The sequence below is a fragment of the Eublepharis macularius genome, chromosome 6 (assembly GCF_028583425.1).
Source record: "Eublepharis macularius isolate TG4126 chromosome 6, MPM_Emac_v1.0, whole genome shotgun sequence".
NCBI classification, from domain to species: Eukaryota; Metazoa; Chordata; class Lepidosauria; order Squamata; family Eublepharidae; genus Eublepharis; species Eublepharis macularius.
The window spans coordinates 129,021,383-129,038,271 of NC_072795.1; the positions used below are offsets into that span (position 1 = coordinate 129,021,383).

Sequence of the window (16,889 nt, forward strand, 5' to 3'; positions counted from 1 at the left end):
TACCCAGTTCCCTGGGGGTAAAGTGTAGATGACTGGGGAAGGCAATGGCAAACCACCCCGGAAAAAGTCTACTAAGAAAACATCGTGATGCCACGTCCCCCCATGGGTCAGTAATGACTTGGTGCTTTCACAGGGGACTACCTTTACCTTTAAGGGATCTCTAGGGTCATCTAGTCCAACCCTCTGCACAATGCCGGAAATTCACAACTAGCTTCCCTCCCCACACCCCCAGTGACCCCTGCTCCATCCCCAGAAGATGGCAAAATTTTCCCAACTATCAGCTATAGGTTAAGTAATTGTGGTCAGCCCATTTTGAACAAAACAATGATGTGGTTCCGGCTTATAGGAAAGGTACTGGAAGGAAGTCTAGTACTTTCTTGTGCCAGCTCTGTCCAAAGCCAATATTTGGCCTGTCGCGAAAGGAAGAATTTGGTGCCCCTAGAAATGAAATGGCTGCCCTAGAGACATGGAAGGTGACATAGAATACCAGAGAGATTCTTCTCGTTAATGGCTGCAATTGATCACTGAAATCAATGGCCATCGAGCTGATCAGAGCTCTTAGGGCCAAGCTAGAAGTGACGAGTTGCACTTGAATGGCAAGTGAGCAGACTCACGTGTACTCCTCCCTGTTCACTTGCACTCCACTATGTGATCGAGTGGAGTGCAAGTGGAGTGCAAGTGAACAGGGAGGAATACATGTGAGTCTGCTCACTTGCCATTCAAGTGTCATTCGTCACTTCTAGCTTGGCCCTTACTCTGCTGTCTGCTTTCCTCAGTAGATCTTATCAATGTCCAGGCAATACTCTGATTTTTCTTTTTTCACCTCATGGTATGTTTTCCATCAAACAGTTGCACCAGAAGGTCACAACAATGCTTGTGTTTTCTTCACAGCTGCCTCTCATAAAAATAGTTCATGGAGCTATGTGGGAAGGAGGGAATTGGAGGGCTATTTCTATTCTCTTTGCTATTTCCCAACCATATAGGGGTTCCAGGAACGAAGCATGCTTGGCAATGCCACCTAGAGGGCCAGTGTCTATGAGACACTTGATGGTTGAAGCAGTAGATTGTTGGAAAGCAGAATTAAGGTTTGCTACATATTATGAACAGCTGTGTCAACAAGGCATGGAACAAAAGAGGAAAAGCCGCACATGTCCTCAACTGTCCCTAAGAAGCAAAAACAAAGATTCAATTTTGCATTCAACCTTATTGAGAGCTAGAATCAGAGGTAGAATTAAATAGGGGGGAAATTATATCAGTAAAAGGCAAGAATATATGTTCAAAACTGCAGACAAACCTAGCAGCGGAAATGGATGCATTCTTTATTTGCCATATATTGAGTGTGGATTAATATGCAGTCACTTTTTATAAATCTTTATAAAGATCCAAACGCATTCCAATCCTGAGATCATTTTCTGCGGCTAGACAGATCTTTCGGGAAGGGCTAGAAGTTGCTTCAAAACACTGAAAAATCTTTAGCTGTGTCACTCAGGCTTCCACTTTGTCTCTGTCCCTGTTGAACTCGATATCTGCTGTCCTTTACTAGCATGCAGCCTAGCCCTAACGCTAAAACCATCATAAATTCTCTTTCTCTGTGAACCTCTTGTTTCCTGAATAAAATTTCTCTTACGCTTCAAGACTTGAGAAACACTCCCTCTGTCATGCACAGCCTCCAATGTGAGAACGTTTCCCATGTGCTTTGATTCTACTCTTCTGGTGCGTATGTGTGAAGTCAAGATCCCCATGTGGGATGCTAGCCAGACAGAAAGACCCAGGCACTCTGTGGCACTGGCTAAAGTCACACATGCTTCTCAGCAGTGTGGGATCACAGCACAGAGAATGCAGCTCTGCTTCTGTGCGTGGCAAGGACCAGTGTGCATAGTTAGACGCTGAAACTAGATTCTTGGCTGATCCATGCTCCGTTGGCGCACCATCTCACCGAGGAAGGAGGCTTCTGCTTTCTAGGTCACTCTTTATGGGACTTTGTTATGAGTTATGGAATAGTTTTGTGAGGCCACAATTGTGCTTACAAGCTTAATGATGCTTATAGCAAACGAAGTGTAATGAGTTCCATCAGTGGCATATCAGGGCTTCCTGCAGGGGAGGTACTGGCCGAGCACGGGCGCGGGGCTGGATCCCAGCCAGCATCAATTGGCACCACATAGACCTTGCGGCACATTAACTTAATTAGAACTCAGCACGAATGGCAGCCAGGCACTTTGCTGTGAAGAATGGACGGGCACGTGGCACCGGCTCAGTACGATGAAAAGCCGCTGGTTGAGAAAACCCGGCTGGCACTTCCTGCTCAGCTTTCCAGCTTTGGGTTAATTTGTCCACCCTCTTTTCTTAAATTGGCTCAGTGTTAAATAACTAGTCATGGTGGCTGCTGCTTTGCTGGAGCTGTTGGGTACAATAAAGCAGGAAAGGATTGGACTAGCCCTCAGTGGCTCCCGTTACATTCTGTGGGGTAAGGTTGCCAGGCAAAAAAAAAAACCCTCCCAGGGACTGACATCAGAGAGACGGCATCTGGGCCATTTCCACACTACTCACCTTCATCTGGAACGCTGCTGAACATTGCGAAAAAACCGCGGAAGATAGCATCTTCTCGCACGAGTTTTGCGCGATGTTGCGCGAGAAGACGCTATCTTCCGCTTTTTTTTCGCGCGTCTTCCGCTTTTTTTTCGCGACGTTCCACAGCATTCCGGATGAAGGTGAGTAGTGTGGAAACAGCCCTACTTAAAGATATTTCTGCAGTAAAAGCAAAACCTGACCACCATCCTGGACTTTGTATGACCAACTGACAGAGATAATGGGGGGGCGGGCAGCAGGGCCCTGCCTCCTATTGAAGACAGCCCTAGGATTGATTGGAGGTAATCTGGTTAGACCTCACCCAGAGTATTGTGTTCAGTTTGGGGCACCACAATTTAAGAAGGATATAGACAAGCTGGAATGTGTCCGGAGGAGTGTGAGGGGTCTGGAGACCAAGTCCTGTGAGGAAAGGTTGAAGGAGCTTGGAATGTTTAGCTTGGTGAAGAGACGACTGAGAGGTGATATGATAACCATCTTCAAGTACTTGAAGGGCTGTCATATAGAGGATGTTGCAGAGTTGTTTTCCACTGCCCCAGAAGGTCGGACCAGAACCAAAGGGTTGAAATTAAATCAAAAGAATTTTCGGCTAAACATTAGGAAGAACTTCCTCACAGTTAGAGCAGTCTCTCAGTGGAACAGGCTTCCTCGGGAGGTGGTGGGCTCTCCTTTGGAGGTGTTTAAGCAGAGCCTAGATGGCCATCTGACAGCAATGCTGATTCTGTGAACCTGGGCAGATCATGAAAGGGAAGTTCAGGAAGGGTTACATCAGTGCTTGGTTTTCGTGGACCTTCTTACATGCCCACGGTAATGCCGATGGCCACCTTGGGGTCAGATAACAATTTTCCACAGGCTGGTTTGGTTAGGGATCCTGGAGGTGTTTCTCCATCTTCTGGGCATGGAGCAGGGGTCACTGGGGCAGTTGGGGGGGGTAGTTGTGGATTTCCTGCATTGTTCAGGGGGTTAGACTAGATGACCCTAGAGGTCCCTTCCAACCCTATGATTCTGTGATTCTATGATTCTATAATCTGTTTCTGAAGGTTCTTCTCCTAATACAGGTAGGGTGAACTGCACAGGAAAGGGGATAATGTTCCATAGCTCCATTCTCTGCAGGCAATACATTATAGAACAGGACCCAGTGCTCGTGAACTACAGCATAGTAAACAGAGAAGAAAAGAGCTGGGATAAAAAGCCCTTCCAAAGTGATGGACAGCCCTAATCTTTTCCCTGACCCCATTCTCCACCTTCACCACCATGACTGAGGCCATGTTAGGCAAGCATGCAGTCTCAAATTCTCTCCCCTCTCTCCTTCACTTGAGTGAACAGACTCAAGGCCAAGCTACAAGTGATGAATGACACTTGAACAGCAAGTGAACAGACTCAGGGCCAAGCTACAAGTGACGAATGACAGTTGAACAGCAAGTGAACAGACTCAGGGCCAAGCTACAAGTGACGAATGACACTTGAATGGCAAGTGAACAGACTCAGGGCCAAGCTACAAGTGATGAATGACACTTGAACGGCAAGTGAACAGACTCAGGGCCAAGCTACAAGTGACAAATGACACTTGAACGGCAAGTGAACAGACTCAGGGCCAAGCTACAAGTGAAGAATGACAGTTGAAAACGGCAAGTGAACAGACTCAGGGCCAAGCTACAAGTGAAGAATGACAGTTGAACGGCAAGTGAACAGACTCAGGGCCAAGCTACAAGTGACGAATGACACTTGAATGGCAAGTGAACAGACTCAGGGCCAAGCTACAAGTGATGAATGACACTTGAACGGCAAGTGAACAGACTCAGGGCCAAGCTACAAGTGACAAATGACACTTGAACGGCAAGTGAACAGACTCAGGGCCAAGCTACAAGTGAAGAATGACAGTTGAAAACGGCAAGTGAACAGACTCAGGGCCAAGCTACAAGTGAAGAATGACAGTTGAACGGCAAGTGAACAGACTCACGGCCAAGCTACAAGTGACGAATGACAGTTGAATGTCAAGTGAACAGACTCAGGGCCAAGCTACAAGTGAAGAATGACACTTGAACGGCAAGTGAACAGACTCATGGCCAAGCTACAAGTGACGAATGACAGTTGAACAGCAAGTGAACAGACTCAGGGCCAAGCTACAAGTGACGAATGACAGTTGAACGGCAAGTGAACAGACGTATTCTTCCCTGTTCACTTGCACTCCACTTGATCACATGTGATCAAGTGGAGCGTAAGTGAACTGGGAGTAGTACATGTGAGTCTAGACGATATATTCTCTAAATATGTGAGCACTTGATAAGGCTAAACATACAATTATTTTCTACTGTTTACTAAATAATTCAATTTCATAATTTGTTCTAATAATGATACATTGAGATTCAAGTTTCTTATCAAAGCTCGGGGCCAAGCTACACATGACGAATGACACTTGAACGGCAAGTGGATTGAGTGGAGGGCAAGTGAACAGGGAGAAATACACTTGCTGTTCAAGTGTCATTCGTCATGTGTAGCTTGGCCCTCAGACTGTTGGGTCCGCATAGGAACCTTTCACCGATATGCCCCTGCTGTTCCCCAAAGCAGTTTGCTCTTCAAAACTGTGAAGGCAAGCTCTGGGTTTCAGATCTGGTGGTGGAAAACCAGCTCAGACGAGAAGGCCACTGTTTTGTTGCACTCACAAAAGCATTGTCATTTTTTCTCTGCATTCATCAGGACTTTGTGTTACATTTGGAGAAATACAGGCGAAGTGGCCAAGAACTCTATGCAATTCTGAACAAGGACCAGTTGCAGGTAAGGAACCACAAATCTGTCGTCCTAGGATGACTTGAACAGCAAATACCAAGGGCAAGAGAGCCTCAGGGGTTTTTCTGAAGTCCAAATTATAGTTTTAGTTAAGAGCAGACATCTGGTCAACCTTCAGGGCGTGGAGGTCCCTGATCTTCTGATTAAATGGCTAAAATGCGTAGAGTAAACAAAGAGCAGGTTCCCTTTTGTTCAAGCCAGTTCTAACTGAGAAATTTGACCTTGCTGGACTCTGTTTTTTTCAAATGAGATGACTCAACCATTATGTGTTTCTGCTTCCTGGAACACAAGTCTATAATCTAACGCCTACAGCGATCAACCTGTGAACCTGCCAACATCCACCATCAAGGGTGGGCATGACAAGCTCTTGAGATCTAGACCTGGAAAATTAGCTTTTTTAATACCACCGTTTTAATTTCTTGTAACATCTGCCCAATGAAGGGCTCATTAAAACTCAAAAGCTAGCACAATGTTTTGTGTCGTTTGAGTTGGCCTCAATAAAAGGTACAACTTGATTTTGCTTCGGTCCTGCCTACCTGCTATTTTAGGACAACCTAGATAGAATGGGAGCATCAGCATTCATTGTTCATATTTGCATTTAAAGAAACGGTCTTTCTTGCTAGTCTGATTTCATCCATTCACAGAAACTAAGCAGGGTCATCCCTGGTTAGTACTTGAATGAGATTCCACAGTCACTACCCAGAAGCAGGCAAGAGCAAAATCTGTTTTCCTCTTCTCCATTTTTTCCTCACAACAACCCTGTGGGGTAGGTTAGGCTGAGTGTGTGACTGGCCCATGGTCACCCAGCAAGCTTCCATGACAGAGTGAGGATTCGAACCTGAATCCCTTGTCCAATCTTCTAACCACTACATCACACTGGCTGTCATGATACGTTTCATCCCAGTAAATGTTTCCTATGAAATTCCAAAATGTGACAGGGACGATTTTATAAACACCTCCGTTTTAATAATACTTTATGCTTCATAATGATGGAATCCTTTAAGTTTTCTTAATTAAAATGCTGAGGGCATATTTTTATTATTAGGACAAATAGTGTGTTAAATGGGTGGGTAGAAAAGTTTTAAAAATTGATTTTCTGTAGGAAAAACACAATATGTTTGCTGGAAAGTTTTCAGCATATCTTGTTCGAGTTTCCCAAAGCCCAAGTTTGATGATTCATTTTTGTTCCATTTTGGAATAAAGATAGCTACTTTTTGCAGTTTCCCTTGGTCAAGGTGCTCCTTTATGAAACGTAAAAATGTCATTGCTGAAAGCAAGATTATTATTTTCAAGGAACAATTGATTGAATGTCTGCGCTGGGTTTGTCACCTTAACAGAGTAACACCTAAAAGATGGGCACTTGTCCAAGAAGTTTGCAAGCTCAACTTCAATACGCTGGAATATTTTCTGATAGCAAGAAAATACTACCGAGTGAAATCACATCACCCTTCCCCAATAACCACTGAAGGCATGTACACCTTGCAGTTTCTGGATAACCTTAAAATGTCCCTCCCCACAAAGACTTGCTCAAGGTACCAGCAGTGCAAGAAGAGGCAGAGGATGTTGTCTTACTGCTCTGGGTGACAAAACAGTACTTTTGGCTGAGGGACAGAATATAAATAAACGAAACTGGCCCCACAGACCTGATAGGTGTCCTACAAAAGTGCATCATTATCTTTTTCTCTTCTGTGGGCCTCAACTGAGAGTCTTTCTACACGAGACACCTTGGCTCATGTTTGTCAAGTGTAGGAAGATGCAATGTTAGCCGGGAAGCTTAGTTTAAAAAGACAGAGCCAGTGAAGATTGCTCCTCAGAGGGTTGGTCAATTTCATCTTCGCCTCCTTGAAGCCTCTGTCGGTTTCACCTCTCCAGTCTAAAACAGTGTGGGATGGCAACCAGAGGGCAGCCAGGAATGGACATGGGCTGGAGCTGCCTTCCAGAGCCGGGCTTGAGCCTGGAGAGGTTAGAATGGGCTGAAGTTTCCCTTCTGGCATATCACAACCCCTTCACACAGCTCCACAGTATATAGCAAAGCCTTTGTCCTGCCGCCAGTTCTGTCTCTTTAATCTACCCTTCCTGGCTAACCTTCCATCTCCGGGCACATGTTCTTCGCATGTCAGATGTGTCGTGTAGAGAGACATCTCTAAGAAAGAGTGCGAGGCATCAGCTTCAGAGTGTGAATGAGTGAGTCTTTTCCTTCACCAGAGGTTACTTTGCATCCACAATAAATCGGCCAAAGCCTGGGCAGACCTCGAGGAACAGCTTTTCAGGAGAGAGGACCCTACGGGGACCTCATTGGTGCTCTCAGCTCCAAAATGGATTCTGGATAGGTATGAAGGCCCGGCCCGGATGAGGAAAAGGATTTGGTTTAACATCACCGATCACACAGCCGTGGCAACAAAGAACAAGGTACGTGAGAAATTTCTCCTCAGGATACTTTACCAATATCAGCCTCCCAGAACTGTGAATGGGGAATGACTTTCCTCTGTGGAATATTCTCCAGCTAGCTCACTCACATGTTCTTAGAAGCCTTGAATAAGTTCTCCAAAGTCTTAAGCAAAGATAAAGTTTCCTATGAGTGATTCCGCACACATTGGATAATGCACTTCCAATCCTCTTTATAGATAATTTGAAATGGATTTTTTTTGTGTGCGGAACAAAAAATCCACCTCAAACGATTGATAAAGTGCATTATCCAATGTGTGTGGAATCAGCCTAAGACTGAGTTCAGAGTGGAGAGGTGCTTCTGGAGGAATATCAGGGATTGCTAAACCCTTCCCCCGTGTAAGGGAAAGAAAGAAGTTAAGAGGCTTGACTACACGTGCAGGGAGGAAACAAGAAGCCGAAACGTTGGTGCTGGGGTTACTGAAGGGAGCCCCTGAGTAAAGTGGTGGAAGGTGGTTTATGAGAGTATAAGGTGGTTTGTGAAAGCCAGCTTGGAGCAGTGGTGAAGAGCAGCAGGACTCGAATCTGGAGAGCCAGGTTTGATTCCCCACTCTTGCGCTTGAAGTCAACTGGGTGACCTTGGGTCAGTCACGGCTCTCTCAGAGCTCTCTCAGCCCCACCCACCTCACAGGCTCTCTCAGAGCTCTCTCAGCCCCACCCACCTCACAGGATGATTGTTGTGAGGATAATAATAACACACTTTGTCAACCATGCTGAGTGGGTGTTAAATTGTCCTGTATATAAATCAGTTGTTGTTGTTATTAACAAGAAAGCAAACTGAAAGCAGAACAAGCGTTGCCATATCCTGGCACAAAGAAACATGCGGTTGTATCAAAGATATATTCTGTAGACTTTGAGAGCTCAAGAGGTGAAATGAAGTTTGAGCCCCAAAGAATGAAAAATAGGGGGGGGGGGTAATAGGAATGATGAAGGTACAGTAAGCATGACGTTCTTGGCTTCTGAAGGAAGGAGTACCTGGACTACTATACCTCACTTGTAGTTAGTCACTTACCTGAAATGTAAACCCAGCTGCTCCCAACAATACATGATGTCTGACCTTAAGTGTTTGTCTTAAAGCTAAGATTCAAGTGATGCCAGACGTGTTTTTTAACATATTGGGGACACAATTTTACCTGGAAACTGTAGTTTTCAAAGACAGATCTGTGCAGGATCGCTGGGGGATCTAGGAGGAGGAACTTTGCAATTGTTTTCTTGCAGTCTCAACAGAGATAAAATCAGGGGTCATTTCGTAGAAAAAGAGCTGGAGGAACTCATTAGAATAACTCATTACCATATGCCATGCCCCTTGCCATCACTGGAAGTGGTTCATTAGCATAACTGATTTGCATATGCCGCACCCCCGACATCACTTATCCTGGCTGTTTTGGACCCAATCCTGGCCATTCAGGGCCAAAATTGGGCCCAAAATGGAAAAAAGGGGCTGAAAATGGCCAAAAAGGGGCCCCAAATGGTCAGGGTCGGGCCACTGCTGAGTGGGAGAGTGATCCACCACCCGTCAGAGGCCCGATCCGGGCTGTTTCAGCCCCAATCCAGGCTGAAACGAGCCCAAAATGGCCGAGAGTCAGGTGGGCGGGGGCACCTGACATGTGACCTCTTTTGAGAACTGACAGCTATTAGCTATGCTAGCCAAGTGGCTCCTCCATGTTTGTGGGCAGTTGATCCCTGAAGACATGGGGAGGAGTTCTGGTTTCCAGGCCTTGCTTCCAGGATGGAGCATGCTCAGTTCACGCTGTGGACTATGTGTGGACTGTGTGTAAGAATGCTGAGTTTTGATGCCCTGGTGTGTTGATCTTGCTCTCTTTTCCATTGCAGTTGCGTAATCTCTTTTTTTTCCAGGCTCACCAAACACAGGAGAGCACATCTGTTCCAACTCCTGAGGAAAGACAAGGTAATAGGAGCACGGCGATGATGCATGGGGCCATATGGAGCAGGCTGGCATGACTCCAGCTCTGAAGTATCTGTTTGGCATCTGAGTACTTGGGCAACAGTAGAGCAAGCCACCGTGGAATGAATTTGCAACAGAGAGCAAATTGACCCGATAAGCTTAGTAAATGTTATTTGATTAAGGTGCTTTTGTAAATGCAGGTGCTCTCTTGAGGTAGGCAAGGGCTTTTGGAAGCTCTCCGAGGGTAACAGGTGGCCCGCAATTTAGTATTTATTTATTTATTGGAATTTTTAAAATCCGCTTTCCCCATAAACGGGCTCAGAGCGCATTACAACATGAATAAATTACAATAAATTCGTTCAGATTTTGACAGTGGGCATTACGTAAAAACTTGAAATAAGGTTAGCCCTGTTTCACTCATCCTTTATTCACTGTCCTACACCTTCAAAATATTTTAAAATTGTTCAAAATAATTCAATGAATGGAGCGCAACCAGTATCATGTTTCATTTTAAATATACATGCCCACTCCGTTTCCTTTTCAGACCCAAGTTGTAATTACCCTAATTTTTAAGGAAGTGATTTTTCTCTTACTTCTGGACCATTGGTATACTACCTAAAGTCAAAAATTCTAAGCATTCTGTACACTGGAACAACTGGAAAGCTCTCGACTAGAGATGGGCACAAACAGAAAAAAAATGAATATGATGTCCGTTGTTCGTTGCCATCCGCGAACAGGGACTCACGAACAACCATGAACATGGCCCTGTTCACGAACATGTTTGTGGTTGGCTGTTTGTGGGGGCCAGCAGGCTCTCGTCCAGCCATCATCCAAGTCAAGATCCCTACTGCACCACTCCCAGAAACCTGACCTGAGCAGGCACCAAGAAAGGTACCAATAATAAATAATAGCTTGGCCCCAGAGCCTGGCAGCAGCCTTGGAACTTGAAAGGGTAGATCCCTATCCCACCACACCCAAAGAAAATTCAAGCTCCAATGCACTCTCCCTGTCCCTCTCTCAAAATGCCAACAGCAGCTGTCTCTCTCGCCACTGTCTGCAAAGTCTTGCAGAGACTCAAAGTAGATTGCACGGTAAAACAATGTAATCAAATAATACGAGAGATCTCATAAACAAAGCCATAGGACTGGTTACAAAAATTAGTGTAAAAAAAGTACCAGACGTGACCAGTTGAGTGATGCAGAAAACGGACTCTGCCATAATGAATTAGGTGGTTTTAGGTAAGTTATTTTCAGGGCCAAACTAGACAAGGTAATCTCTTGTGGTACTTTTAAAGAGCAAAGTAACCATAGGCTGGGGGTGGGGAGGTCTGAACTGGGTTGTCAAAGTAACTAGGGGCCAAGCTACACATGACGAATGACACTTGAACGGCAAGTGGATTTTGTGGAGGTCAAGTGAACAGGGAGAAATACACTTGCCGTTCAAGTGTCATCCGTCATGTGTAGCTTGGCCCTAAGAGACAGAGGGTTTTTAACCCTTTCCACACTGTATTGCTTCCCTCCAACTTCACTAAATCCCCTTGCTGTGATTAGCCCAGCAGTAGAAAACATGCAGCACTTTTCCAGTCGCCTTCCCTAGCAACCTTGCATGTAAAAAAAGAAAAGTTACAGGAGATCTAGTCAGAAATAAACAGAAGTGTAATGTTTTGCATTTGAATAGTTCAGATTTGATTTCTGCATGCTGGTGTGGGGCTTTTAAATTTCTTGAGGGAGTGTGCTGAGAGAAAGTGTTCAGACTGGTCTAGACGGGTGAGCTGGGAGTGTTTGAGATAAAATATTCATTCTGGAGGGAAGCAGGCAAGACAACCTGTGTGGAAGCCTGAAAGAGATTTTGTTCTAGTTCAGTCAGGCAATCTGTGTGAAGCCTGAGAATGTCTGTGTGGTTCTGAAAATAATTTATTCTGACTAGTTTAATGAAACTGTGTTTCTAAAAGAGTCTGTACCTGTGTGGTATTTGAAGTGTGGTATTTGAAGAACTTACCCTGTCTAAGACAGGAAAACTGTATGTCTGAGAGAGTGATGATTATTCCAAGTCAGGCAAACTATGCGTGCTCCTGGGAGAAAAAGTTTGTGTATATCTGACTGAGAAATTGATCTCATGAAATCAGGCAAGATGTGTGGAAAGGCCTGAATCTAAGTTTGTGTTGAGTTCCTGTATGGAAAAGTACTTTGCATAATTCAGTCCGTATAAACACCTTCAGAATAGATAACTGTTTAAACCAGCAAGCTTAAGTACTATCCTGAAACTGGTGAGCTTATCGAAACTCTGCAACCATCAAGCTTATGTACCTACAAATAAAATCTACTTTAAAAAAAGATCCTTTCCCCCTCACAACCACCCTCACGTGTTGACCATTCTGTCACACTAGCATATATAACAAAGCCTATATTCAGGGGTCATTTCGTAGAAAAAGAGCTGGAGGGACTCATTAGCATAACTCATTAGCATATGCCACACCCTTGGCATCACCAGAAATGTTTCATTAGCATAACTGATTTGCATATGCCACACCCCCTGGCATCACTTATCCTGGCTGTTTTGGACCCAATCTTGGCCATTCAGGACTGAAATCGGGCCCAAAATGGCAAAAAGGGGCTGAAAATGGACAAAAAGGAGCCCAAAATGGTCAGGATCAGGAGGCTGCTGAGCAGGAGAGTGATCCACCACCCGTCGGAGGCCTGATCCGGGCTGTTTCGGCCCCAATCCAGGACGAAATGGGCCCAAAATGGCCGAGTGTTAGGTGGGCGGGGCCACCTAACATGTGACCTAGTTTGAGGAACTGCTGGAACTGCATTCCCCCTCAAAATGAGCCCTGCCTATATTACAAGTTACAACAAGTAGGTGAAAACCTTTGGTGGCAGTGAAAACCTTTGGTGGAAGTCAGGGAGTCAGCAATATAAAGGTCACACAAACATAAAGGGGAAGGTGTTCTTGAGGTAATAGCTTGGGGTAAAGTAGAGAACACTTAAACTGTGTGTGAGTAGAAATATGAGGAGTGTTTATTAGGATCAGAGCCTCCTGAGGTATAAGTTTAAGGTAAAGTAAGGAGGAGCTGAATTTGAAGTCCAAAATCAAAAATACAAGGTTTAAAAGGTTTAAAAACAAACAAACAAACCATTACAGGGTGGGTATAAGCTACGCCAAAAAAATTACAAGGGGTTTTTAAAAAGTGAAAATGTTACAAGGGGTCTTGTGGCACCTCAAAGATTAGAATAGATTCACAGATGCACAGAAAGCAGCATTTCTGTGTCTGAAAACGTCCATAAAAGGTTTCAGTTCCATTCTACAAAAACTGGCCCCCTTCCCAACTCTTTTTGTTTTCTGTTGTTGTTTTTTTCATTTCATTATTCTGGAATCGGTCTGTTCCAGTTGCAGTGTTGGGGAGAAAGAAGAATAGGCAGACTTCTCAGTCTGCTCAGACCCGTTACATGCCAAATTAAAGGTTCAAGACTTCTTTGTTGCACCAGAGCAGGGCAGAGGCCCTGCACTGAGGGGGTTTCTGTACATACACACTGCTAGTTCCCAGGGCAAAGTGTATTTTTGTTGGAAAGCTATTTCTTGGTGATCTCAGAGCTGCCACTGTCTCCTGTCCTTCATGTTCATACAGAAGAGCACCTGCTGAGTGATGGACAAAGAGAGATGGACTGTGACCAGTTGACATTCTTTCCTTCCTTGCTTGAAAATAATTCAGAAGACTTTTTGGAGGCATGCATGGAAAGAAGAATCATTTTGCAAGAGTTTGCAGAGGATGAAAAGGTACGATAGATTTGCGTAGTAGCAGGGAAGCAGGGGTGGGCTGGCCATTTACCGGAAAATTTCCAGTAGCTCTAAGAATCACCAGAAACACTATAGTAAAGCCATAGAGTTTTACCATAGAGTTGCAAGGATTCCTAGAGCTACCATTGTTACTTCTGGGTTGTATCCAGAAGTGATGCAATGTTGCTGATGTCACACGCCCTCCATCGCATTCCCACCCCCAACCCTCTCACTGATTGACAGGCTTGGGAAGGGAAGGGCTTGGCCTGGCAACCCTACCAGCGTGGCTTGCTCCTGTGCCACTTTAACTTCCCAGTCCACCGCTGTCATTGTGTCAAAAGTTCTATAAAGGTGTGAGAGAGGGAGAACGTTTAATCGGGAGCAAAGAAGTAGAACAAGAAAGTTCCTTAGATTATATTGAGCCCCCATCTAAATAAATAGATGCACATAACAGAACTATTCCTGGAATTCAGATTGTGGACGTGACTGAATGCTGCTCTCTATGAAAAACCTCTCTGCTAGTTTTCTGTGCATCAGGATTTCGGGACTAGGGTTGCTTGGCAGCTGGAGACCAGGGGGTCATGGGAGGGCAGCCATAGAGTTTCTAGCAATTCCCAGAGAGGACTGACGTCACTTCCCCCAGAAATGATGAACTGCTAGGCTTGCCAGGCCTCCTGCTCTGGTGGGCATCCTCCCGCTGGCAAGCTTCATTGCTCACTGCCACTTTAAGTGTTTTTAGGGGAAGTGGCATAGGATAGGTCTAGGAATCATAGGAAACTCTACGTTTAAATTTAGTGAAGTCATCGGCTAGAGGTGTGGTGGAGGTGTTCCAAATCAGGAAAGGGAGGAAGGTTTGGGGCAGGGAGTAGGCATTCAAGAACCAGGCTTAGATACCTCATTGAAATGCTGCGTGAGGGGATAAAAATGTGGTTCATTAGAGGTTAATTCTTCTTGGGGTTGTTCCTGTGCTAGCAAAGAACATGGCAAGAGATAACAGAGGACAGAAACACCTTGACTGAACCAAACCACCTTGAATACTAGTCAAAGAGGCTTCAGCATGTGATTGAGTCAGTTTTATCTGCCCCTGTGGGAGGGCTTGTAGCGCAGCGGTAGAGCTTCTGTTAGGTTCGTTCCCCAGCATCTCCAGTTAAAAGGACCAGGTAGCAGGTGATGTGATCTGACCTGGATAGCCCAGGTGAGCCCGATCTCATCAGATCTCAGAAGCTAAGCAGGGCTGGCCTTGGTTAGTAATTGGATGGGAGACCTCCAACAAAGTCGAGGGTTGCAGAGGCAGGCGATGGCAAACAGACTAACAGAGGTTGTCTCTTGCCATGAAAATTCCACCGGGGGTCGCCATAAGTCAACTCTGACTTGAGGGCACTCCGCCACAGCAGGTGATGGGGGGTGGAGAGAAAGACCTTCCAACTCACATGCAGCAAAAAAGGTTTGGGACACGTCAGAGAGAAATCGGGGAAACCCGGGGAAGGAGGCACAAATGCAGCACAATGCTGAAAAGGAGGAGGGAAAAAACTTCCCCAAAGCATCAAAGCCGGGCTATATGAACCCTGTGGAAAAGGTCTAAGGCAGAGGTCTGGCAAAATTCTGAGGATGTTCTGTGCAGATACAGAATCCCAAGTGTGGGTCTGCACAGATGGCCATTCGCGGAATATCAGTTGCAAGCAAGGAAACAGCCTGTGCTTGATTTAGTCATAAGAACAGAAAGACAGCCTACTAGCGAAGATCACCGGTCTATCTAGTCCAGCTTCGTGTTTCACACAGCAGTCAACCGGGTGCCTGGAGGACCAAACAAACAAGGCATAAGGCCAAGGCAATTGCCTGCTGAATCCTCCCAGCGCTGGGATTCAGAGATTTGCTGCCTTCGTAGATGGACATAGATCCAGAGGAGTTAGCCATGTTAGTCTGTAGTTGCAAAATAGCAAAGAGTCCAGTAGCACCTTTAAGACTAACCGACTTTATTGTAGCTTAAGCTTTCGAGAGCCACAGCTCTCTTCGTCGGATGCGCCTCTTCTTACATCGCTCTCATCTGACAAAGAGAGCTGTGGTTCTCAAAAGCTTATGCTACAATAAAGTTGGTTAGTCTTAAAGGGACTACTGGACTGGACTCTTTGCTATTTTGTAGATCAAAGCTCCCTTCAGTTATCATGACCATTAGCCGGTGATGGACCTTTCCTCTGTGAATGTCTGACCCCCTTTTAAAGCTGTCTTAAGCTACTTTGACCTCAGTCTGACTCTCAAGAGCTCTGGTATCTGAAGAAGTGAGCTGTGACTCACGAAAGCTCATACCCTACCACAAATTGTCTTAGTCTTAGAGGTGCTACTGGACACTTGTTCTTCTCTACTGTCTCAAGAGCTCAGTATTGGCTTGGGGCAGGGCTTTTTTTTCTGGGAAAAGAGGTGGCAGAACTCAAGACCGCACAATTACATCACTTTGGGTCAGCTGGAACAAGGGGGGAGTTTTTTAAAGTTTAAATCGCCCTCGGTGAAAATGGTCACATGGCTGGTGGCCCCGCCCCCTGATCTCCAGACAGAGGGGAGTTTAGAGTGCCCTCCAGCAGTGCTCTGCAGCGCAGAGGGCAATCTGAACTCCCCTCTGTCTGGAGATCAGGGGGTGGGGCCACTGGCCATGTGCCAAAACACCTTTCCATTGTGTTCCCACTGAAAAAAAGCCCTGGCTTGGGTTGATATTTACTCACAAACATGTGAGTAGGAAGTGTCACTTTGGATGCAGGTATATCCACAGTGTGCACTGACAGGAAGAGAACCCAGCTGTCTGGCTCTCGGAAGCTATCTGGTCCAAAAACAGCAGGGCCATTTCCACACGGCTTACCGCTGCTCGTAACAACCCAGAAGATTGCGCAAAAAATGCAGAAGATAGCGTTTTCTCGCATGAGATTTGCACAACGTCACGTGACATTGCGCAAATCTCGCGTGAGAAAATGCGATCTTCCACATTTTTTGCACGATCTTCCGGGTTGTTACGAGCAGTGGTAAGCTGTGTGGAAACGGCCCAGGTTGAGTACAAAGTGACTGCCTGCAATGTGACCCTTTGACAAAGAAGGCAGCAGGCTTAAGCAGCCTCACTTGACAAAAAGGCCAACCCAACCCAAGGTAATCTCATATATGGCTGGCTTTCCAGTAAGAAGAAGTGAGTTGTGCCTCACGAAAGCTCATACCCTACCACCAATTTTGTTAGTCACCTCTTCCTATCTGAAAAAATGAGCAGTGACTCACAAAAGCTCATACCCTACCACCAATTTTGTTAGTCACCTCTTCCTATCCGAAGAGACGAGCTGTGACTTACAAAAGCTCATACCCTACCACCGATTTTGTTAGTCACCTCTTCCTATCCGAAGAAATGAGCTGTGACTCACAA

The 16,889-nt window shown here is 45.5% G+C and overlaps 1 protein-coding gene across 1 annotated transcript in view; it reads left to right on the plus strand.

Moving 5' to 3' along the window:
* WDFY4 (WDFY family member 4) overlaps nt 1–16,889 on the plus strand; it is a 229,231-nt gene that overhangs the window by 134,990 nt on the left and 77,352 nt on the right. Inside the window, exons 36-39 of the mRNA XM_054983968.1 lie at nt 5,281–5,358; nt 7,576–7,779; nt 9,673–9,724; nt 13,347–13,495. Coding sequence (XP_054839943.1) covers nt 5,281–5,358; nt 7,576–7,779; nt 9,673–9,724; nt 13,347–13,495 — 483 coding nt within the window. The remainder of the gene's footprint in view (nt 1–5,280; nt 5,359–7,575; nt 7,780–9,672; nt 9,725–13,346; nt 13,496–16,889) is intronic.